Consider the following 26,078-nt stretch of genomic DNA (forward strand, 5'->3'; position numbering starts at 1 on the left):
AAAAAAAAAAAAAAAAAAAAGAAAATGATGAAGTTATAGGCGAAGCTTGTGTGTCTGTAGCAGTAGAGAATCCTAGACCCAGCTTCCTGGCCAGGGGTGGCACAGGGGAAATGCCAGCCTATTCATGCTGCCTTTCCAGTTTACAGCATGCACTCCCAAATAAACATAGTTAATCATAGGTAATTTCTTACTGTTCATTAAAGTAGGCCCAAGCTACTGTAGAATTCCTACAACAATGTCCTGTCAGCCGTTACTTTGTTACTTTGTGTCGTCATACAGGTTTGTAAAAAATTGATCTCGGGCAGTGCCTGTGGTTCAGTGAGTAGGGCACTGGCCCCATATACCGAGGGTGGTGGGTTCAAACCCGGCCCCACCCAAACTGCAACAAAAAGATAGCCAGGCACTGTGGCGAGTGCCTGTAGTCCCAGCTACTCGGGAGGCTGAGGCAAGAGAATCACCTAAGCCCAGGAGTTGGAGGTTGCTGTGAGCTGTGATGCGATGGCACTCTACCAAGGGTGATAAAGTGAGACTCTGTCTCTAAAAAAAATCGATCTCCATTTTACTAAAGAATCCAGAATTTCAAATTTTTAATAATTTGGATGTGTTATCATTCTATTTACTCCTACTAATTACTAAGGTTTTGTTATGTTTTCTTTTGATAAAATACTAAAACAACAGAATCTTAGACTATTGGACACAACATCTCAAGTTGCAGATAATTCCACATCTAAGTCCTGAAAAGAAAATCCGACTTCCCATGTCCTTTCCTCACTGGGCCGTACCTCTGTACATCTTTGGTCTTTCCATTATTGGCTAACACTTTGTCAGCACCTGCAGTCTGTGGCTGCACTTTGGGGGATCTTGTGACTTGTTTGTAACTTGGCTCTGAAGAACATGAACTGAACACAATGGTAGACACTAGGGAGCTGCAGCTACTAAGATAGAGGGGTCAGACAAGGGCCTTCTGATGAGATGCTGCTCAAGCTGGAACACAGAGGCTGGGAATCGGACCTGGGAGGTGGTGGAGCACAGAGGGTTTGGTGCTTGGCTCTTCTCCAGGCAGCCGTCTGGTCCTGACCTGTGAGAAATTTTGACTGAAGAGGTGACTGGAACACATTGGATAATGGCATGAGATGAGATTAGAGAAGAGATCGGGGGTCGTCTTGGTGAGGTGTCATTGTTAGATTGTGCTTTAAGCCACAAGAGATAAAATACAGCAACAGGAAAGTGAAAAGATCTAGCCAGGTGCAAAGCAAGATGCACATCTCTGGATCAGAAAAAGAAAAATGCAAAGCAGGGATGGAGCTGAAGCCACCGGCTGCCTGGCTCTGGGATAAAGCAGGTGGAATGGCTGGTAATTTGGCTCCTGCAGCGTAACAGGGACTGGATATGAAGTGGGAAGTGGAATCAGGCTCCCTGCTTACATTCAGGGCGGTTTATAAATGAGAATGTGCATCCTCCCTTGCGATGAGAGGCTAATAAAAGTGACTGCTGACCTAGAACGATGGCTACATGAAGCTTGTGGTCAGTGGAGGTAGAGAATCCTAGACACAGGATCCCGGGCAGGACCTGAGCCTGGCCATCAGCTGGCATAGGGGCTGGCTTTGCAGTACCCCTGTTACTGAGGCATCTTTACGATCCTGTTCAGGGTGAAGGCCTAGGCACATGTGGGGTAGGACTCACATAGAGGTAAGGAACGATGGGAGGAACTTCCTGAGGACAATAAGCTTGTACACCTAAATTCCAGAACACATGAGGAAATATAATCTCAAGAAAGAGAATCAAGGAAATCCACAGTCAAGATAAATATACTCCCTATGGAAATAAAAATACAGAATGAAAGTTTTAAATAGAGGGCAGGCATGGTGGCTCACGCCTGTAATCGTAGCACTCTGGGAAGCTAAATTAGAAGGATCATTTCAGGTCTGGAATTCAAGACCAACCAGAACAAGAGCAAAAGCAAAACCCCATCTCTACTAAAAATAGAAAAAATTCAGTGGGTTTGGCACTGGGTGCCTGTAGTCCTGCTGCTAGGAAGCGTGAGGTAGGAGGATTGCTTGAGCTCAGGATTTAGAGGTTGCAGTGAGCTATGATGACACTAACACTACGGCAGTCCTAGCTGGGGCAACAGAGAAAGACTCTGTTTCCAAAAAAAAAAAAAAAAAAAAAACCACCCCCCCGAGTTTAAATATATTTCAATTTCTTAAAGAGAAAAAAGAAATAAATCGGGTTAGGGTCGGACAAATATAAATGAAATAAGAACAGGAAAATAGGAACAGAACCAATTAGATTAGCTCATCTCAGAAACGAAAACTAGAGTCACTGAAATAAAATAAATAAAATAAAATAAAGATACGTTAGAGGGTTGGGGAACCAGGTGTCAGGTCCCCGTGTTTCCAGGTTCTTGGTTCCCAGTACAGAAGGATGGTTACTGGAATAGGGTCAATGGAAAGAATGAACAGAGCAAGCAGGGGAAGTGGTAAAGTTCTGTTAAAGATTAAAGCATAGTGCATGCCGGAGAAGGAACAGGTCAGCCCTTGTGAGTGGAGGATTCGCTGAGTTTGACAAGATTTCTCCTTTTATGCTGATTCCCTAATTTTATGTTAAATGAGGGCTGGAATATTCATGGTTTTTCTTGGAAAATGGTGAAGAATTCTGGAGTTGGGAACCCTCCCCCTTTCTATCCTTGTAAGGCAATTTTCAAGGGCTGCCTTGGTATTTGTAAACTGTCATAGTGCGGGTGGGTGTGATTTTTACTATGTTAACGACGGTTCACTTAGGGACACTGTTAGCTCAACTGTGCGCACGCTCCGAAGACCTTCCATGAGGCCTTGATGGTGTCTCCACTTTGTGGTTTCTCTGCCTCTTTCTGGTTGGTGGTTCCCTGAAGACCCTCATCTGTTCTTTCTTGGATTCCCCTCCCTAGAGTCCTAATCAGGCTGTTCCCAAAACCTGTTGCCATTCCCTTAGCAATTCATATCAAAGTCTACATCTTAAAGGCCCAGGGACATTAATCAGTCCCCCAAAACAGTGCACCTACAAGGTCTGAAATGCCTCGATTAGCCCCATTCCCATAATAGCCCAGGCCAACCTGTCCCAAACCAGTCCCAAATAGCCTAACTGCACCCACCATCCACCCTGCTCATGTCTAACCGCCTAACCTAAGAGATGCATATGTCAAATTAAAAAATAGTACTGAGGAATTCACCCAGTTTGCAGCTCAGAAAGAAAATGAAGTATTTAAAAACCATGAGAAAGTAGCTAAGTGGCATGAAGAGTATTTTGAGGCTCTCCAAGAAACTTCTAACGAGAGGTTCTGAACAAACGAGTCAGACAAATGATGACCACATTTTTAATTTGCCAGAATTTCTTAAAGACATGAACCCTCCAATTCAAAGCATAATACTGAGTAGGATCAACAAAAAGAAATGTAAATACACACACTGTAGTGAAACCTCAGAACGTCAAGGACAGAGAATCTTAAAGCCTGATTTCGGTGTGACTGAGAGAACATCTCTCATCAACCAGTGATGCCAGAAGGTGTGGAACCCTGTTCTCCATGTGCTGAAGGTCATAATTTCAAGTAAGAATTTTATCTGTAGTTACACTATCTTTCAAGAGTGAGAATGACAGAGAGATGTTTTTGGGAAATACAAAGACTCTTGCTAAAACAATTGTTAAAGAAAACGTATTATAAGAAGAAAAAATGCAGAGGAGAGTTGTGTGATGCATGGAACAAAGGGGAGTAGAGAAACAATCGAAATGTCAGGAAATTTTATTCACTGATGACTGTAAAAGGAACTACATTTCGCATATTTAGACTAAAAGGTGAAATTAAAATTCTAAATAAAAGTGATGGGGAGGTTATGAATCTACATGTATCACCGTAAGTGTAAATGGATAAACATGAAGTTGAAACATTAAAAGACAGAGAATCAGCCAGGTTAAAAGAAGAAAGAAAGAAAAAGAAAAGAAAAGCCCAGTGCATGCTGCTTAAGAAGAAACCACAGCTGGGAGTTAAAAATAATGGGATAGAAATAGACATGCCAGGATATTAACCAGAAGAAGGCTGGGCTAACAATATCGTTATCAAATAATGTTGACTTTAGGGCAGAAGCAGCATTTGTGGAGTCAGATTCTGTGTAATGATTAAAGAGAGAGGAAGGCGTGAAGCAGGTCATGTGGGGCTTGTGGGCCATGGGTAGGGGTTTGCATATCATCCTAAGCTGTGTGAGAAGTCAGTGCAGAAAACAGCTAGATGGAGGGGAGGGCAGCATGAGAGCTGGGGAGGGCAGCCAGCGGGGCAGGGATTGAGAGGTTCATCTCGCAGATGCCAGGAGGGGCCTGTTTTGAAGAAAAAGCAACTGTAGTGAGTGCATCTAAGGGGTGAAATGGGATGTGAACCTCTGGGCGGCATTCGTTATGAAGCGACGGGGTGGAGACCTGTTTGGGAGACCCACGAAGCCAGTCGGAGCTTTGCCAGCAGGGAGGAAGTTGCAACAACCATTTCTTTTTTCTTTTTGAGATGGAGCCTCAAGCTATCCCCCTGGATAGAGTACCATGGCATCACGCTCATAACAACCTCCAACTCCTGGGATCAAGCGAGTCTCCTGCCTCAGCCTCCCAAGTAGCTGGGACCACAGGCGCCCGCCACAACGCCTGCCCATTTTTTTGGTTGCAGCCATCATTGTTGTTTGGCGGGCCCGGGCTGGGGATTCGAACCCACCACCTTAGGTGTACGTGGTTGGCACCTTAGCCGCTTGAGCCACAGGTGCCGAGTCGCAACAACCATTTCATTCCCACCCACCTTTGGTTGGGAAAGCACAGCCAAATTAGTGCTGCCCCGAATCTACCACCCGTGAAAAATGCATCAGTGAACCTTTCAGTGGAAAATGTTTTCTAACCAGAAATGTGGCAATGGGCAGAGGCAATTCTGAAACTCAAGCCTTTACCAGAGAATATTGCTTGTGACAGTTCTTATGACTTAGGGGAACGTACTTTGTCATCATAATGGCACTGGATGGCAGCAGCCGCTGGCAGGAACAAACTAAGCCAGCAAGGAATCCTGAGAGGACTTCATTGTCTTTCAACTTCCATGATTTCTCGCGTAACTTCCCCACCTCCGTCCAAACCCTGCAGATCGCGGTGGACTGCTGTTACTAGGGCTGCTGTTTGTACAGGAGATGAATGTTAACTTTAGGCATTTTCTGTCTGTTCATTAAAACAGATAGTGCTGAGTCCTGGCTTGCAGACATGCTGATGGGCTCGCTATGCTGTCCATTGTAGCTGCAAATGGACATCATCAGCATTACCCTCCTTCTCTACTCAGGACACTGTGGACTTCTTGCCTGCCCCGTTCATTCCTTTCATTTAGCGTTGTTTTGTGCCCCAGGACCTTTACACCTGTCATGCCTTCTGCCCAGAATGTTTTTCATCATCAATCTAATTCTGATTAACCCATCAGCCCCCAACCAAAACTTTTCCTCTTCTGGGAGGTTTCCTCAGACTTCTAGTTTAGGGTCATTCCTCCTGCTGTGTAGCCCCTGCAGAAGCCTACCCAGTACTCAGAGACTTGTGAGTAATGTTCAGTGTCTGGCCCTTCCATAGTATTTCAGCTTCGTGAGAACAGGAGCCATCGTCTGCCTTATTTCCTACTTTATCTCTGTAGTGCCTGGCCCCTAACCGGTGCTCAGTAAATGTGGAGTGTGTAAGGTGAGTGCACTAATGAATGAATGAACTGGTGAGCAGATTCCTCTATTGTTTCTCTCCCACAGGCGTATGCCACGTCAATGAGGGGGCGGTTCTTTGATCAAGAGTATATAAGGAGCTATGCTTCTAGAAGGTCCCAACTCCTGGGACGGAAAATTCCTTAACCCATAGGCCATCCTTGTGTCAGCAATGTTTACAGCTAACAGTGTAGAGTGGAGTTGGAAATGATGAGAATAGGTAAAATTCGGGTTTATGGAATTCTTTTTACTTTAGACTTCATTGATCTGGCACTAATATTCATTTAGTTGGAAGGAAATTTCCTGAACATAGACCACCTAATTCTACTCAAATAAAAATAAAAATAATATCCTAAGGCCAACATAAAGGATTTGGGGTCATTCCCTGCTTATAATACATATTCACTGAATTCAATAATCAAATACTGACCGTGGCTTTCTCATTGGTCTAAACTTTATTTATTTTTAGTGGGATCTTTCCTTGCCCATGGCTTGCAGTGTTGCAGACTATCCTAATCCTGAGTCTGTGCTGAAATGCACTGGGTTCTAGTGCCGTTCCCAACTACCAGTTTGCCTGGAAAGGTTCTTAGTCCTCTGTGCAAAAGCTTTCCATTTGTGGGTGAAGAGTCATGACATTTGCCTCATTAGGAAGCTGCCTGTAAAAATATCTTTCAGAAGACTTATCATAGGCATTCAGGTCCCAGAAGATGGCACATTATCACGGACTGCACCTGGTGCCCCTGGGCACCTGGTTAGACTTAGGTTTCACCAAGTGGGGTCATCTGAGGGCACCGTAGACCCCATCCTCATTAAGTTGATAGGGTTGAAGTAGGTGATCTCTGGTTCTTTCTAATTCTAAACCATCTATGATTCATTTTAATAAGTGGAAAGAAAAGTACCTATAGCCCTTTAACGTGGTAGACATGAGCCAGGAATACCATCTGCCTTCCCCAGTCCTGTGAACACTGAGCAGGAGCAGAGGGATGTAGATTACAGGGTGTAGTGTAACTCTCCCCAAAGACTAAGAGCTTAGAAAGCAGAGGAAATGCCTAAAGGTGCCCTACTCACCTCTGTCCTCCCATCTTCACTGAGGTAGAGCCTGGTCAGGTGGTTTCAAGCCCTACCAGGGACCTTGCATTTGCCCCACAGGACTAAGAAATATAATGGACATTTCAGTGGCGAGGTTGAGTGTGTGACCAGCACATTGCTCAGCTTTAAATTTGATCCCCTGTAGCACGCCTGGCTGTCCCCCCACACAAACCTCGGTTCTCCATTTGGTTTTGAAAACCTTGGGAGGCCCTTAAGCCTTTAAAGACTTTTCCTCCCCACTAATAAAAATTCATCATATAGTTTAGTTGTTTCAAATTTTATCCATTAAAAGTTCTTTGGAGTTCATAGGGATTTCGCCTTCAAAATGCAAATGCATCTATGAAACTACCCATTATTAACAACTGTAATTTCATCTCATAAGATGGATTTTTTTTTTTTAACACCCCAGTGAGATCAGACTTTCCTAAAGGAATCTTGGAAGTTTAGATGAAGATAAAACTTTTAGGGAAAAGTGCTCTGGGGAAGGCAGCATGAATCAGGCAACCACTGAGAAGGCAACTGGTGAGTCCTTTGGCCCAAGTGGAAGAGAAAAGTTGCTAGTAAATGAGAGAAATGAAAAGGGGGTGAAGGTGATGCTTGTTTCAAAATTTTGACATGGCCCAGCCCAGCCTGGGTTTGATGAGTCAGTGGTAGAAGGGATTGCCCCCACAGGCATTTGTAAGCCAGAAGTCATGAGAGCTGCCTGTGAACGGTGGCCCCCTACCAGGCGTCCTCAAAAATACTGGAAATGAAGGAAGGCATTTTAAAGATACTGCCCTAATGAACACAATTGCAGCCTTTTTATTTTTTTACTAGCAGATCATATTACTCCATCAACCTGATCGAACATCAATGATGTCTTCAGAGAATAGCTTGTGCGAGCCGAGTTACTCTACGACAGGAATTTGGAAGACAATGTAATTTCACGTTTCTCAATTTTCTTTGATTTTTGTGCAGAGAAAATGGAAGACCGTAATAAATATTTCCCCCAAACGGTGTCTTAAATGGAGTCACAGCTGGTAGCAACAGTATTTTGCTATTTATCTGGATGCCGGATTCCAGGGTTTTTGTGCGGAGTGACCGTGCTGGCAGATTCATTGGTTTCACATTTTCCCAGCACTTTCTTTATTCTCTCCAGTGAAGTGCTGGGTTTGGTTTTGCCTGTGAGCTCCTGGTGGCGGGGGTAATGCCAGGCTGCCGGCAGATTTGTACTCAGTGGTCTCAGAGTGTATGAGGGGCTATTAAATGGATGGAAACTTTTTCAGTTGCTCGCTGAGACGTTAACAACATGCTCGGAGCTAATGTAAGGCAAAACTGTCGGATACGCGAGGTCCAGCAAGACAGACTGGAAAGAACAGAGGTTCAGGAAGCACATGCTGGATTCTGATCTTAGCTCTCCCATTTATTGGCTATGTCACTTGGGGCGAATCACATACGCTCGTGGAACCTACGTCTGCATAGGCAAGATAATAAACTGCACAGTTAGAATTTGTAGTCAGTGAAATAGTGCATATAAAATTGGTTTATGGTGTATAAAGTGCTGCTACGGGTCATATTTATTAGGTAGGGTACTCGCCATTGCCTTGGTGCCCTGCCCGACTTGTCGTGGCCTCCTTTCCCTTCTCGATGTCATGTTGTCACCATTGCCCACCCCCACACCAGGCTCAACTCAATGCTTATTTTTTCAGAGCTTTGTTCTCTAATCATCAGGTAAGGTTTTAGGTAATACATGTAGCATCAAATTTCTCTCTAAGAGTTACTGCTTTATATATAAAAGGCAGACTTGGCTCAGCACCCGTAGCACAGTGGTTTCCGCACTGGCCACATACACCAAGGCTGGCAGGTTCAAATCCAGCCGGGCCAGCTACACAACAATGACAACTGCAATAAAAAATAGCCAGGTGGTGTGCTGGGTGCCTGTGGTCCCAGCGACTTGAGAGGCTGAGGCGGGAGAATCACTTCAGCCCAAGAGTTTGAGGTTGCTGTGACGCCACGGCACTCTACCGAGGGGCACGTTCCACACATTGCCTCAATAGGGAGGCAGTCTAGACCCACTTGATCTAGACCCACTTCCTCTTGGACAGTGGCAAACAGGTTCCCACAGAAGAGAAACCTTTGCTTTCTTCCTCCCTTTAGCAGAAAAAAAAAAAAAAAAAAAATACTGTTTGAGCAGTATTTGTGTCTATATGTGTTTGCATCCTCGAAAACTGTCAAAGTCTTACAAGTTGATCAGGATGAAAAAAGATGAGTGATGGCCACAGAGGCTCTTCCAGAAATAAGATTAAAGGAACTAGAGCAATTTGGCTTTTAAGTAGGGATTTGATTATTTAATTGGGCACATGAAATGTGTATTTCTGTAATCCAGAGGGAGTGATACGTATTCAGTTTGCAGGAAGGTAAAGAGCTAGCCTGCTGTGCTGCACCCAGCCTTCAGATGGTGTGAGAGGAGGTCTGTTAGCCAAGAGAGCTTTAGTTACACAGGCATCACAAGGCTTTTTTTCTCTTTTATAGACACTCTGAAATTCAGGGGATAGCATAAAAAGCACATGGCTTTTAACTGTTTTAAATTATATACTTTTAATGGAAAAAGGTCAGTTTTTTATCCCATGAGGAAATGTCATGTTAAAAGAATAATCCAATTTTATGAGCAATTGTGATGCCGTACAAATACTTCAGAGCAAGAACGCCAGTGACTTAAATTCCAGCCTACTACGTGTTAGCTAGATGATCTTAATTACTAAAATGTTTGTGCTTCCATTTCTTCATTTGTAAAATAGTGGTACTAACAACTACTTTACAAATTGGTACGCCAATAAGGGAGAATAAAATAGAGTTCCTTGCTGAGGGTCATGTAGAAGGGGCTCTGTGTGTGACAGCTCTTTGACCGTGGGAGGAAGGCAGGGCTTTTCTCAGTGTGCCCAGAACTGTCCTTCACAGTTAGCAAATTACCCTGGATTTGCTTTAGTGCTTAAGAACTCTATAATCATTTTGCCTGGAATCAACTAATAGCTCCACCATTTTCTAGCAAGTTATTTTATCTGTGCTTCAGTTTCATGACTGCTAGAATAGTGGTGTTATCATAGTGTATCTCTTAAGATTGTTGAATGTTTAATAGCTCTATTGAAGTATAATTTATATTCCATAAAATTCAACTGTTTTAAGTGTATATTTCTTTTAATTTTAGGAATTTTTATGGTAGTACAAAAAGCACCACAGTCTATTTTTACTGTTTCTAGCACCTCCAAAAATTTCCCTGGGCCTGTTTGAAGTTGATTTGTTTTTTATCTTTATATTTTATTTTATTTATTATGTGTTTATTTTCTTTCTTTATTTTTTTATTTTTTGGAGACAGAGTCTCATTCTGTTTTCCTGAGCTAGAGTGCCATAGCATCAGCCTACCTCATAGCAACCTCAGACTTCTGGATTCAAGCGATCCTCCTGCCTCAGCCTCCCAGGTAGATGGGACTACAGGTGCCCACCACAACACTAGGCTGATTTTTCTATTTTTGTAGAGGTGGAGTCTTGCTCTTGCCTAGGCTGGTCTTGAACTCCTGAGCTCACGGAATCCTCCCCCTTGGCCTCCCAGAGTGCTGTGATTACAGGTGTGAGGCACTGTGCCTGGCCTATTTAAAGCTGATTGGTACTCTCATACCTGGCTCCAAGCAGCCAAATATCTGCCTTTTTTCTCTGTCATTCTGCTTTTTAGAGAAATGTTACTTCAGTGGAATCATACAAGATGTAGTCTTATTTAGCTGGTTTCTTTCACCCAGTGTAATGTTTCTGAGGTTCATTCACGTTCTAACAGCCATCAGCACTTTGCTCCTTTTCTCTGCTGAGTGACATTACATGGTGTGAAGGTCCCACATTGTATTCATCTACTCACCAGTTGGTGATGCGAGTTATTTCCACTGCTTGGCTATTATGAAGGAAGCTACTATGAACGTTCATATGTAAGTCCTTGTGTAGACACATGTTTTCATTTTTCATAAATAGACAGATTCCTAGTAGAGGAATTCAGGGCACAATGTTTAACCTTGAAAGAAATTGAGCTATAACTAACATACCATAAAGTCACTCTTTTAAAGTATGTATTTGAATAGTATTTTCACCACCTCAAATGAAACCTCTTACCCATTCGCAGTCACCCCCAAACTCCCACACTCACTTCCCATACAAACAACTAATCTGCTTTCTGTCTGTATGGAATTGCCAATTAGGGATATGTCACATGTACATTCCACGTAAATGGAATCATACACTATGTGGCCTTGTGTGCCTGGATTCCTTCACTTAGCATAATATTTTCAAGGTTCATCCATGTTGTAACATATATGAGCACCCTCTTTTCATGGGTAAATAATATTCCATTGTATGGATATATTATACCTGATTTTATTTATAAACTGATGACATTTGTATTGTTTCTACTTTTTGGCTATATGAATAGCACTGCCATAAACATTTGTATGCAAGTTTTTACATGGACTTCAATTTTTCATGGGACTTTACCCAGAAGTAGAATTGCCAAGCTACTTGGAAAAGCCAGGTCATGAGAACCCAAATTTTGCATCTTCATTTTTATTTATCCATTTTCCTATGCTGATTCTCTACCCTCTGTGCTCCTGACCTGAATTATATAGAGTAAGAAAACTCTGCCTTTTGAGTGAAGGACCTATTCGGTAAATTTTTAAGAGAATAGAACTTATTTTTTATGTGTATGGAAATGATCCTGCTTACTGATTTATAGGATGAAAGAAACCCAGGAAAATTCTCATTGTAGTAAGAGAAAAATCTCACAGTAGTCAAATCCTGTTAGAAAGTGCAACACTGTGTGTGGACCCATCTTTCTCAGTGATGCGAGGCCCAACGCACATAGCCCAGGTGTAGCGGGAGCTGAGGGTTCCAACTGGGTTAGAACCCAGCTTCTTTGCCTTCCAGAAACAACTGAGAATTCATGGCCCCACTCTTCCTGTCACCAACAGGCAGGCACGGAGGTGATGGAGAGGTAGTGATTTATCACTCACTAGGGAAATACTGGCCTCTTCCATGTAACTGCCTGGGTTAATTAAGGATAGGGTAAGAAATTGTTTCTTGTTCTGAGGTGGTTTCTTGATGGTACTGTCTTTTCTTTCTTTGGTTTTGTTTCTTTGTGTTAGGATCTTTTTTTAAAAAACCTAACAATAACAAAAATGTATCCTATTACAAAGAAAACTACCCTACCACAAAGGGCTAAATAACTCACATACCACAGCTGCTTTAAATTAAACAGAGCCAAGGAACATCAGATGACCCTGTCTGCCTCATGCTTCCCGGTCCCGTTTGCCCAGAAGGCCTGATGCTGAGTTTCTACACTTGATTTAAGACCTGAAGCAAAGCCTCTTACCATTGAGTGTGAGCTCCTGCTACTTCTGCTGTTCTGCCTATCAACTCAGTGTCCGTGTGGTGCCCCGAAACACCGTGGAAGGCTGTTGTTTACATGTCCTTTTATTTCTATATAAGATTCAAAATTTACTACAATTCCAAATCTTCTGAAGCTTTAGGCACTTATCTGCTAGAGTCCATGATTTCTAAAGGTCAAAAAGTAAAGTCCAGAAAATTTTCAACCATACTCAAAAATAGAGTAATATAATCAACTTTCGTATATCCATCATCCAGTTCAATAATTACCAAGATTTTGCAACACTTAACTTTCTCTTGCCTTTTTTCTTTGGTTGAATTATTTTATTCTTTGCGCAGTTCTTGCCGTTTCCAAATCTTTGACTTGCTGTCTTTCCTTAGTTTTCAAATTTTTTAGCCATATGGCTTTATACCCCAGTTTGTCCCTTACGTTGTTTGAGGGTCTAGTTACATATGTGGTATCTGTGTGCCTGTTTTTATTCTGTTCCATTGTATCTAGGGGTCCTCAGTTGTGACTAATCTGATGTTAAACTATTGAGTTCTTAATTTTAGTTTTCTATTTTTCAGCTCTAATTTTTCTTTTTTTTAAAAAGACAGAGTCTCACTCTGTCACTCTCAGTAGAGTGCTGTGGCATCACAGCTCACAGCAACCTCCAACTCTTGGGCTTAGGCAATTCTCTTGCCTCAGCCTCCCAAGTAGCTAGGACACAGGCACCTGCCACAACACCCAGCTAGTTTTCTGTTGTTGTTGTTGCAGTTTGATTGGGGCTGGGTTTGAACTTGCCACCCTCAATATATGGGGCCGGCGCCCTACTCACTGAGCCACAGGCACCGCCCTCAGCTTTAAAATCTCCATTGGTTATATTCTATATGATTTCTGATTTTCTGCTAAAATTGTTTCCCGTTAAGTCAACCATGTTTATTATGGCTAAAGTCTATATGAGAAAAGAAAAATAAAGCCCACGTGAGAGTACCTCAGCATTTGAGGACCTGTAGGTCTGTTTCATTGTTTGTGTTATTTCTCTCAGTTTTCAGACAGTTCTTTTTTTATGCCTGGTTATATTTTTACTGAAGTATAGAAAAATGGAAGAGATAATTTGAGGCTGGGAATGATGATATCTTCTTCAGAGACACTTACTTTTGCCTCTAGCAGTCAGGATAGAAAGAGATCATCTTAATCCAACCAGGATATGAAGTAATTCATTCTTTTTGATGGCTGGTCTATTTGTAGTTTACTTTTCTATTCCTAGATTTATAGTTTTTGGGGAGATCCCAAATGAAAGCCAGAGATTTTTACTAGAGCTTTTTCTTATCGCTGTTGAACCCCAAACTCCAATTTCTGTGTCTCTGTGTCTATGAGACTGCCCAAACCACTGCTCAGCTAGGTGGCCAGTGTGTCCCTACTTCCTCCCCTCCCATCCCCTCTTAGTCACTCTTGGTAAAGTGCTGTGGCATCATAGCTCACAGCAACCCTGTTACTGCCCAGATAACAAAATTGGCCTGAGGCAATTCTCCTGCCTCAGCCTCCCAAGTAGCCCAGGGATCTCACTCTGGCTCAGGATGGTCTTAAACCCGTGAGCTCAGGTGATCCACCTGCCTTGGCCTCCCAGAGTGCCTCAGTGGCTCTTTAATACTTTCAAACAGATTTTTTTTTTTGTTTGTCTTTTCTTGTTTTTAGCAGGAAATTGGTCTGAAATAAGCGAATCCACCATTGCTGGAAGTAGAAAGTCTACTGAAGACACAGTTGGCTCTCCATATCCCGAGTTCCACATTGAAAGGTCTCTGATCTATTGAAATCCTGGCTATAGAACACATGGATACACAGGGCTGACTGTGTTTCTGATTTGCAGTTGGTTGATCCTGCTGATGCCAAACTAACCGATACAGAACGTGGATATACAGAGGGCTGATTGTAAGAGACATGAGCATTCTTGGATTTTGGTATCAACAGGAGTCCTAGAACCAAACCTCTGTGGATATAGAGGACTGACTATATTTAAACCAAGTCTCTGGTATTTATCATTTCCTTCATGTGTACTTCAGTTGGTCTCTCTGAAGGATGTGGACATTTTTTCTTTTTCAGTGTTTTCTTTTAATTTCAAAATATTAATGAAGGGAACACAAGCATTTTTGTTATATGGATATTTTGAATAATGTGTGAGTCAGGGGTTTCAGTGGCCCATTACCAGATTCAATAGTGTTTATTGAATCCAACAGGTAACTTTTTATCCCAGACCCCACTTCCAAGCCCCGCCTTCCTTGCTTTTTCATGTCCTTTATATTACTTTAAGCCCATGTATAGCCATTGTTTACCTTCCACTTGCTGTGAGAACATACAGTACTTTGTTTACCAGTTCAGAGATACTTCACTTAAGATAATGGTCTTTCAGCTCGGCGCCTGTGGCTCAACTGGCTAAGGCGCCAGCCACGTACACCTAAGGTGGCGGGTTCGAATCCCCAGCCCGGACCCACCAAACAACAATGACGGCTGCAACCAAAAAAAATAGCCGGGCGTTGTGGCGGGCGCCTGTGGTCCCAGCTACTTTGGGAGGCGGAGGCAGGAGACTCGCTTGAGCCCAGGAGTTGGAGGTTGCTGTGAGCTGTAATGCCACGGCACTCTACCCAGGGGGACAGCTTGAGGCTCTGTCTCAAAAAAAAAAAAAAAAAGATAATGGTCTTTGTTTCCACCCAAATTTCTGCAAAAGACATTATGTTCTTCCTTCTTATGGCCGAGTAGTACTCCATGGGGTGTGTGTGTGTGTGTGTGATATATATTACATTTTCTTTATCCATTCATGAATTGATGGGCACTTACTTGGATTCTACATGTTTGCAGTTGTGAAGTTGTGCTATGGTAAATATTCAAGTTCAGGTGCCTTGTTGATAAAATGACTTACTTTCCTTTTGGTAGATACACAGTAGTAGGGTGGCTGGGTCAACTGGTAGGCCTGCATTTATTTCTTAGAGAAACCTCCATGCTATTTTCTGCAGAGTTGGTGCTAATTTGCAGTCCCCCTCAACACTGTGTAAGCATTCCTTTCTCTGCACTCATTCCAGCCATCTATTGTTTTTTGAGTGTTTTATAATGGCCATTGTGGTAGGAATAAGGTGGTTTAATTTGCATTTCCCTGGTGATTAGTGATGTTGAGCTTTTTTCTCATACAATTGTTGGTTATTTATCTTCTTTTGTAAAAGTTCTTTTCATGTCTTTTGCCCACTTTTAAGGGGCTCTTTCATTCTTGTGATTTGAGTTCTTTGTAGATTCTGAACCACCTTTTATCAGATGTGTAGTTTGCAAATATTTTCTCCCATTGCTAGGTTGTCTGTTTACTCTATTGATTCTTTCCTTTGATATACAAAAATTTGTTAATTTTAACTAAGTCTCATCTATTTATTTTTGTTATTCCTGTATTTGCCTGTGGGGATTATTCATAAATTCTTTGCCTAGACCCATGTCCAAAAGAGTTTTTCTGACATAGTTTTCTAAACATCATGTATTGAATAAAATTTCCTTTCCCCAACTGCTTGTCAAAAATCAGTTGGTTGTAGATGGAAGGTTTTATTTCTGGGTTCTCTGTTCCGTTCCATTGGTTTAGGCCTCCACTTTTATACCAATACCATGCTGTTTTGGTTACTATAGTATTGTAGTATAATTTGAAGTCAGGTAATGTGATGCCCCTGGATTTGTTCTTTTTGCTTTGGATTGCTTTGGCTATTCAGACTCTGTGAAATACAACATTGGTTTTTTGATGGGGATTACATTGGATTTGTAAATCGCTTTGGGCAGTATGGACTTTTTAACAAGTTGATTCTATTAATACATGAGCATAATATGTTTTTCCACTTGTTTCGTCATCTGCAATTTTTTTAAATCAGTGTTTCAGATTCTCCTTCTAGAGATCTCTTACCTCATTTGTTAAATATATTTCAAAGTATTTTATTTTCTTTATAGCTATTGTGAATGGTATTGATTCCTTTATTTTACTCTCAGCTTGACTATTGCTATAATAGAAATGCTTTTGGTCTGCGTACATTGATTTTTGTAATCTGAGACTTTGCTGAATTTATTTATCAATTTCTGGAGTCTTTGGTGCAATCCTTTGCGTTGTCTAGATGCTGGTTTATATTGTCAAGCAAACAGGATACTGTAACCTTCTCTTGCCTGATTGTTCTGGCTAAGACTTCCAGCACTATGTTGAATAGAGGTGATGACAGTGGGCCTCCTTGTCCTATTCTAGTTCTCAGGGGGAATGCTTTCAACTTTTCCCGTTTACCATGAGGGTGGCTGTGGGTTTGTCATATATGACTTCTAGAATGTTGAGATAATTCCTTCTGTGCCTAGTTTGTTGAGGGTTTTTATCACGACAGTGTGCTGGAGTTTATTAAATGCTTTTTCCACATCTATTGCGATGATCATATGGTCTTTGTTCTTGTTTCTGTTTCTGTGGTGAATCATGTTTATTGATTTGTGTATGTTGAACTATCTTTGCATCCCTGGAATAAAGGCTATTTGATTGTGGATTATCTTTTTGATGTGCTATTTAATTCAGTTTGCTAGTATCTTGTTGAAGATTTTTGCATCTACGATATAGGTCTATAGTTTTATGTGTGCCCTTTCCTGGCTTTGGGATCAGGGGGATCCTGGCTTCATTAAATGAGTTAGGGAAAATTCCCTCCTAGATGTGATGGAAGTTTCTGTAGAGTAGCTGCTAGTTCTTTGTAAGTCTGGTAGAATTCAGCTGTGGATCTATCTGGCCCAGGGCTTTTCTTGTTGGGTGATTTTCTTATTACTGCTTCTGTCTCACTGATCACTATTGGTCAGTTTGGGATTTCTATTTCTTCCCTATTCAGGATTGGGAGGTTGTGTGTTTCCAGGAATTTGTTCAAATCCCGTAGGGTTTGTATTTTGTTTGTGTAGAGTTTTCATAGTATTCACAGATAATATTTTGTATTTCTGTGGTGTCAGTTGTAATGTCTCCTTTTTCATTTCTGATTGAGCTTATTTTAGTCCTTTCTCTTTTATTTCTACCTAATATGGCTACTAGTCTATTTGTTCTGTTTATCTTTCAAAGAACCAATCTTTTGCTTCATTGATTCTGTGTAATTTTGTTTGTTTCCATTTTCTTTTGCTCTGCTCTGAGCTTTGTTTCTCTGTTGGATTAGGGTTTGGTCTGTTCTTATTTTTCTGTTTTCTTGAGATGGGATATTATGTCATTAATTTGTGGTCTGTCTTTTTGATGTAGGTGTTGAAAGTTGTAACATTTCTCCTTAGCATTGCTTTTGAAGATTTAGAAAGCTTGTGTCGTCTTTGTTGTTCAGTTTGCAGCATCTTTTAATTTCCATCTTAATGTCATCATTAACCCAGGGATCATGCAGCAGCAGATTGTTTAATTTCCAGAACCTTGTGTAGATTTGAGAGTTCCTCTTGGAGTTGATTTCTAGTTTTACTCCACTGTGATCTGCAAAGCTGTATGGGAGTGATTTTAATTTTTCTGTATTTGCTGAGATTTGTTTTGTGGACCAGCATTTGATGTATCTTGAAAAATATTCCATGTGCTGATGAAAAGAATATATATTTAATAGTCTGGGAATAGAATGTTCTGTAACTGTGTGCTAGGTTCATTTGTTCTAGACTCTTGCTTAAGTTCAGTGTTGCTGTGTTCATTTTCTGCTTTGATGATCTGTGTGGTTTTGTCAGTGCAGTATTGAAGTCTCTAGCAACTAAGATTTTACTATTTATTTTTTTGACTAGATATAGAAGGATTCATTTTATTAATCTAGGAGCTCCTAAACTAGGCACATATACTTAGCATACTCAGGATGTCATATCTTCTTTTTGAACGGCTCCCTTTATTATTATATTATGACCATCTTTGTCTTTTTGCATTATTAATTTAAAGTCTATTGTATCTATTATCTGTAACCGTGTGTTAGGCTATTATGAGAATGGCTATACCTGCTTGTTTTTGGTTTGGATTTGCATTGAATATTTTTTTCTGTGCTTAACTTTGAGTCTGTATGAATCTCTCTTGTATTCTTTAGTTGAGTTTTTACTTTTTTTTCATTCAAGGTTCTGAAACTTTTTTTTATTACTTTTTTTGTGTTGACTTACAGCTTTCTCTTCAATTCCGTTTATCTTGTTTGCCATCCATATTTTGAATTCCATTTCTGACATCTCAACAACTTTCTTTTGGTTGGGGTCCATTGCTGTGGATCTGTTGTGATCCTTTGGAGGTATCAAACTCTAACGTTTGTTTTTTCATGTTACCAGAATTACTTGGCTGGTTTCTTCTCATCTGAAATCTCTTATCCAGTTCAGGGATGATAGGTTTTCAGTGTACCTGTTTTCCTTTGCTAGTACCTCTCCACTTTGTGAGAAAGCGGAGAGGTCCCTAGATAATTCTTTTGTGTCCTACTCTGAAAGATTGACCTGGCAGGAAAGGGGTGGATGCACTGAGAGCCTGTAACACAGCTGTTCTCCTGTGTCATCTTGATACTCTATGGTTGTCACAGTCTAAGCTGATGCCTGGCTTAGACTCATTTGGATTGGTGCATTGGTTCCAGGCTGCTCTTGGAAGCTTAGGCAGGAGGCTATGCAAGTCCCTCTTCATAGAGATGGGTGGCATGACCTTGACTAGCACCTAGGCAGGTCAGAACTTGGCAGGTTCCTAGGCAAGTCATGAGACCTGACCAGTGTCTGGGAAGGTGGAAGGACTTGGAGTAGTGCTGGGGAATCTTTGTGTGGAGTTGTAGGTTAGTATCTAGGCCACTGCGGGAAGCTTGGGCAAAGGATTAGGCAAGCCCCTTTCCTCATAGGCAGGCATTGTAGGAGATTGCTTTGTCCAGGTCTTCCCCTGCTAGTGGGAATGGCTGTTTGGCAAGGCTACCACAGGTGCCAGAGGGCTTGTTCTGGTGGTCGGTGCTCAGGGCCATGGGGGAATGGCCTGCCTACCAGTGCACAAGACCAGAGAGTATGGCCCACACAGGGCATGCTGGGCCTGCTCTCAGATACAACTGTACTATACAATCTCCAGCAGTTCCCCTGCATGGAAGCCAACAGTGATGGAGGGGGTGCTCCCCACAAATTGAATGGTGTGGCCACATGGGAAACATGGTGCCTCAGGCTCTCTCCTTTATCCCTTCCCAAGTGTAGGGGTCTCCCCCAAGTACCTTCCAGTCTTAGCAAGTGGAACTCCTTCTCCCAATCTCCCTTACTTTGACTGTCTCCTGTCAGTTCTCTGATAATCTCTCTAAGAAAGACTATCCGTACATGAGCATTTATGTGCAGTTCTCTCCCAGAGAGCAGTGTGTGTAGACGCCTTCTGGTCCACCATCTTGCCCCCCTTCCTAGCCAGCATTTCTGCTTATACTATGCCACTTCATGTTCAGACTTCTTTGCTTGTGTCAGAAATGTCTTTTTATAGTTTTTTGTTTGTTTGTTTGTTTAAGTTTGGGTACAAAAAGTCTACACGTTATATTTGGTGGTTGTGTCTCTTAAGCCTTTTTTATCTAAAATATTCTACTCCCCTAAGTCTCTTTCTCTTTTCTGGGTCAGGGTCCTATAGAATTGCCCACATCTCATATTCAGATGCCTACTTTTCCTGTGTATTGTTTGTTTTTCCTGTGAAATGAGGGTGAACTTCATGGACCCAATTAGATTCAGATTGTGGCATTTTGTTTGGCAAGAATAGTTTACGTAATCGGTAGTACAAAATAATTTCTACCTGTGTCAGATGACACTCAATGTCTGGTTATCCTACGTTAGTCATGTTAAGATTGATCAGTGGATTCAGATGGTACAGCCTAACTCATCCACTATAAAAATTCTCCATCATCCTTTCATCTATGGCTTTATCAATGGTACTTTTTTTCTAGATCAATTATTTCTACAGGAGTTGAAAAATTATTTTTCTGATTTTATCATGCCACATTTATCAGCTAAAATACATACAACTGGAGCTACTTAGTTACTCTGAAATATAATATAAATAGGATAGTTAAGCTCTCCTTTTAGATTGAGTAATATATTTTGTGTTGCTTAAAAAATAATTTTATTACTCTGTGCTGCTATACCAAAATACCATAGACTGGATAATTATGAAGAATAAAAATGTATTTTCTCATAGTTCTGGGTGGAGAGTCCAAGATCAAGGCACCAGTAGGCTCAGGTATCTGGTGAGGGCTGCACTCTGCTTCAAAGATAGTGCCTGGTTGCTGCATCCACTGAAGGACAGACGTGCTGTCTTTACACGGTAGACGGCAGAAGGGCAAAGGAGATGAATGCTGTGTGAATCCTCCTTTATGGGAATGTTGATCCCATTTCTAATGGGAAGAGCCCTTATGACCTTTAATGGCCCCACCTCTTAACAAACCACATTAGCCATTAAGTGGCAACATCTCAGTTTTGGAGGGGATACATTCAAAATTCAAACCAGGGCAGTAATTCTGAACTATCCTTTTTCTTGACCTGCAAATGTTACCTATAATGAAGTGATGTGGTTGGTCACTGAATCATGTAGAAAAGCCTCAGTGAGACCAGCAGACATCCTGCCATGAGGTATTTCTTCTCCTAGTCCTTCTGACTTGAGACGTTCCAGTTCTGAGTCTCAGCCTCCTGGTAAAATATGGTGGCAGCAAGATCTTGCTGCTGGGGGTCTGAGTTAAAGCTGTTACGCATGCCCCCTCCTTTTCCCTGTTAATTTAAACTGATTTCTTCTTATGTATTTATTTGCCACAGAAACACCAAAGGTAATCTTCCCATTCTAGGCCCAGAATTCTGGAGCATGTGATTGCTATCATTATACCTATAAAAAGAAAATGTATAGTACCCCGATGAGTAGAATGCCATGTTGAATGATTTTGTTATTATATAGTTTGCTTATATGTTTTTGTGGAGCTAGTTCTATTTCTGAATCTCGGAGACAGCTCTGACTCTATTCTATCCTATCGTGTCCCCGGGTCCTGTTGATTCAGCCCTATGACCTTTTTTGTACCAAGTCCTTCTCTGTTCTCACTGCCACCATCCTAGCTCTAGTCTTTTTGCCTCCAGAGGTTCCTTTCAGTTTTCTTTGTTTCCTATTCTGGTGAAATATTCTCAGCCCTTTGGTAGTGCCTCACTGCCAGTAAGGGGAGTCCAAACTCCTACCTTCATATTTATGTGTCTGCACAGCCTGGTCTCAACTGTACCTCCTGTCCCACTGTCCTCTGCTGGCCAGACCAGCATGCTCACTGACCCTTCATATTCAGCCTCCTGTAGCATCACCAGAGCAGCCTGCCCTTCCCTTCTACACATGCTTGTCCTAGATCCCGTCGTCTCCTCCTCTCTGAACTAGCTCGAGCTCTGCCGCTCCCCTGATCACTGTGGTCCCAGCTGCTTCTAGAGCACCGGTTGTCTGTGCCACAGTCTGGTGGGTCTCCTGCTCCTCTCTGTATCCTGATCTAATTTGCTCATGTCTGCAACTTCACTGTATGCTAACCAAGGGCAAAGACTTGTTCTGGACTCCTCCGCATTCCTTATAGCACTGGGCCCAGAACCTGGCACCCCAACGGCACACCTTCCCCCACCTCCTCCCTCAGACTCCTGTTTTAGTCCTTGTGGTACTCGGGCACGTCTGATTCCCTCTCCAGTTCAGACTGTCAGCCTGGACGTGATTTTTGACAGTCCTGTGATGAAAGGCGACTTTCAGGCCCTCTTTTCCCCTCATCACTGTCACACACAGTAAAGTTGATGAAAGCCTGCACCCTTGGTGGAGAACTTCTCTCAGCGGGAATGAGCTTCGCCAGTTTTCCTTGGGGTGCTATTCTAGCAAGTAATCATGATGATGATTCCATATATCAGCTGGGAGGCCTCCAGAAACAAACCAAGCTCACAACTAGCACCCCTGCCAGGGCTATGAGATTATTCTGTGAATATTACGTGGACGTTCCCCCCTCACAGAACTTCCTCCTCACCTTCTCCTTATTAAAATCGACTTTGTTTCTTTAAGTGACCGGGGCAGGTACCTGTCGTGGCGTAATTATGCACCACTTTTGTGCCATCTCAGAACTGAAGATTTTCTTTTCTTCTGCAAACCGATGTGACAGACGTCCACTTAGTGAGTGGCGTGGTTATTAGTATAAAATTACTTTTTGGCCTTCAAATTTAATGATGCCACATTCATAGCAATAAAATAAAACCCCGAATCCAGGTGTGCTTTTCAAGGAAAGTGTCCAGGGCAATTACCTTCTGATAATGGCATCCTGCATTTAAGCCTTTTGTCTAGGGATCTTAAAATCTTTTCTACACAAGTAGATAATGATGTTCATTTTGTAAGAGGTGAGAGGTGAAGTGATTGGCCCCTTGGCGTACTCAAGAGATGAAGGGAAATCCTGGCCCCCGGTGTCTGCTTTGTTTCCCCACCCCCCCCCTTCAGTTCTTTATAAGAGGCATGGCCAACCTTCTATGATTGAAATACTTTCCTCCCAGGAACTGCTCCCCACCCCTTTTTAAGAGCATGAATGAAAGAAGTTCCTGTATCCTATTTCATGGGGGAAAAATGGAGCTTCAGGGAGAGGGATGGTTTGCGGATATGTGCACATCTGTCAGAGAACGTCCTTTTCTCTCCTGGTAAATCCCCCTCATCTCTGGTCCATAATGGAGCGTCAGTGGGAGTTCCATGGGCTAATAAATGAAAAGCAGTTAGAACAGTGACTGGCACACGGCAGACCCTGCATGGGTGATGGCCTCTGGGATTATCTTATCCATGTCCGTGGGCACCACCTTCATATCTGGTGGAGCGGCATTTGGACTGGGCCTTTGTTACGCATGCTAACAGTTCAGAGGAGCTTCTCCCCCGACCCAGCCAGTCCTTCCTGAATTCTTGGCAGCCAGTGTGAGGCCAGTTTCCCTCCTTCAGGAAGGCTTCTCCTGTGCAACCATCAGCCCCCTCCTTTCTTTGTAACCCCTGTATCATTTTCTCATTTCAATTCAGAAAACCTGAACTGAGCATCTAGCTTTATAATAAGGTACACCTGATTTGGGCATTAAATAATGCTCTACCCTGAAATATTGCTTTAACTCCTGTATAAATGTTTATCTTATGTGTAACGGGCTTATTGGACCTGAGGGAAAAGCTCATATAAACTCTATGTGTGTATTTAGTTTATACACACTCCCCCCAGTTACCCCAACACGTATACAAGTATATACAGACACACAGAGAGCGTATGTGTGTTTGGTGTTTCCCCAGCCCCAGATGCAATCCTGCATACACAGGAGCTTTATAATGCTCAGAATAGAGCACTATTTAATGCCCAAATCAGGTGTACCTTATTATAAAGCTAGATGTTCAGTTCAGTGTTCAGTGTTCAGATGTTCAGAGCTCAGTATTCTCTAAAGAATGGTGGCGGGGGCAGGGATATTGCAGAAGAGGCCAAACTCCACATATTTTATTGAATCCAGTATAGTAAATTCTTGCGGAATTGAACTGAAGGGGTCTGAAACACAGCCCTAAGTCTGATTTCCTTGATCCACTACAATATCCTGTTCTAGTCTGTCATATGTGAAAGGGATTAAGCATTTATTAGTTCTTCCTACATTCAGGATATCACAGAGAACAGACAGGGTGCCCGGATAGAAAGCATGAATCCCAGCCTTGGGAGGCTGAGGTGGGAGAATCACTTGAGGCCGGGGAGCCTGAGACCATTCTGGACAACATGGCAAAACACCATCTTTACCAAAAAAGTGTTTTAAATTAACTGGGTGTGGTGGTGCATGCCTGTAGTCCTGGCTACTCGAGAGGCTGAAGTGGAAGGATTACTTGATCCCAGGAGTTCAAGTTTACACTAAGCTCTGATTGTACCGTTGAACTCCAGGGTGAGTGATAGAGCAAGACTTTGTCTCTAAAAATACAACATTAAAATAAATCACGATCAGGTGAGATGACCAAATAAATATACAAGTGCTTATAAGACTGTGATGAACTCTACAACTGATAATTCAGTCAAAGGGCTTTTCAGTTAAAAGGGGAACATGGTACTGTCTCGTTGGGGGATCATGAAACGTTTACTGGTTCAACAAATGTTTATTGAGAGGTCCTCCTCTGTTCCAGGGCTTTGCTAGTGCTGGAGCTTTGTGACTACTTTAAACACCTGGTCTCCCTCCTCCTCCCAAATATAAACACAGGGGTCCAAACTCTGGCTTCTCTTCTCTAGTATTTATTAGAGAACCATTCCAGTCCCGTCATTTTCCCCTCCTGCGAAAGGCCTTCTGGGGAGCTGGAGAGCAGTAAGGTGTCAGTTCCCCTCAGTACTGTGGGCTCCTGGGTGGGAAGGCTGAGCTCATTAACCTTCTGGCCAGTGTTCGCCTCCCCTTCCCTGGTCTCGTGATGACATCTGACTGCAAGGTGGGAGGTGCTGAAGCTGCTTGCCCTTCGGTTTCTTGCAGGATTTTTTTCCCAGGAAGCCATCCCGTCAGAGGTGTGCAGGTGATGAAAGTTGGCAAACTGCAGTTACATCAAGGCATGTTTCCTCAGGCGATGCAGAACCTGAGACTGGTGAGTGTGCCCAGACCTCGTGGCGACCGCCCGCTGCCCCTTTTCCTGGCTGTTGCTGGGCTCCTGTTGTGGGATTTTTCTTAACAGCTCTACGTGTGTGCACGCACATGCCCAGTGTGTGCTAGTGAAAGTTTAACAACCACTCTAGGGGGGGAAATCAAAAAACCTGATTTGTGACATTTGCTGTTTCTGTGGCATGAATATGCCCACCTTGATCTGAAACCACCAATGGAAGAATCAACTTTCCCACAAAAAGCATGATAATTTTAACCATCACTCTTGCAACCTGGTACAAACTGGCCGTAGGACACTGGCCACCGTGTGCCCTGTCCACAGTGAGCAGGCTGCCCCTCTCTTGCCCCCACTCACTGCCCACAGGACACAGTCCCTGCCCCTTGGCCTGCATCTGCTCTCCACGTTCCCTTCCTGCCTCTCCACACGCGGTAACTGCTGGGCTGCTCCCATTGCCCACTGTTACCCACAACTGCTCACTCTTAGGCCTTCACAAAGCTACGTCCTCTGCCTTCTGTGCCCTCCTCATCACCGCCCCCCTCCCAGCCTGCCAGAACTCTACTTTAAGGCCCAGCTCCAGTGTGATTTTCCTGGTGTACCCCTATGACTCTCTGCTCGCCCTGGCTGTAGAGCATTTCCCACGTTGTAGAAGGGGTACCTGAAAACACCCCACATACACACACACAGAACACTGGGAGACAGTGAGGTCTTTGTGACCAGATCAGTGCATGCAAAGTACCCAGAACGTGGGAGGAAGGAGGGGGTCAGTTAATACAGTCCTAGCAATAAGTATCAAGAACTAAACGGGAGAACTGGGTCAGTGTTGGAATACTTTGTTAGAGTGACACTTACTTTCACCCTCTCGGGGGTTCTCCTCTAGCCAGAGGGGCCTAGAGCTCCTTGCAGTCCTGGCCTTCAAACCCTGTAGAATTCCCAGTCCGTGGCCCTCCAGAAGGTCCGCTCACATGCACACTTGACCCAGGTGCTAGTGGGACATAAACACCTGGTATGTGGGGTCTCACAGGAAGCACGTCATATTTTAACAGGGTCTTCTGGGCTACATGCCTTGTCTCCAGGAGGGTCATGGTGAAAGCACGGGACCCCAGCGTCAGGGTTGCTTAGGGAGTGTCCACAGGCTGACCCCGTAATGTGGCTGCCTCCCACATTTAGATGAGAGAAATGACAAATGCTGAAGGGATTCTTTATGATAAGGTTCCCTGATGGCAGTTTTCGTGGAAAGCTCGCCATGTTGCCCTTTGCTGATCCCTAATTGAATTCAGTGCACAGTCACCCAGAGGAACACCAGGCTTCTTGAATTCAG

At 42.9% G+C, this 26,078-nt stretch overlaps 1 protein-coding gene across 1 annotated transcript in view; it reads left to right on the top strand.

Moving 5' to 3' along the window:
* The window catches only part of SMYD3 (SET and MYND domain containing 3), a 583,543-nt gene that overhangs the window by 544,271 nt on the left and 13,194 nt on the right, over positions 1-26,078 (top strand). The window contains exon 11 of the mRNA XM_003798803.3: positions 24,637-24,745. Coding sequence (XP_003798851.1) covers positions 24,637-24,745 — 109 coding nt within the window. The remainder of the gene's footprint in view (positions 1-24,636; positions 24,746-26,078) is intronic.

The sequence above is a fragment of the Otolemur garnettii genome, unplaced genomic scaffold (assembly GCF_000181295.1).
Source record: "Otolemur garnettii isolate 467f Iridium unplaced genomic scaffold, OtoGar3 scaffold00141, whole genome shotgun sequence".
Classification (NCBI taxonomy): domain Eukaryota; kingdom Metazoa; phylum Chordata; class Mammalia; order Primates; family Galagidae; genus Otolemur; species Otolemur garnettii.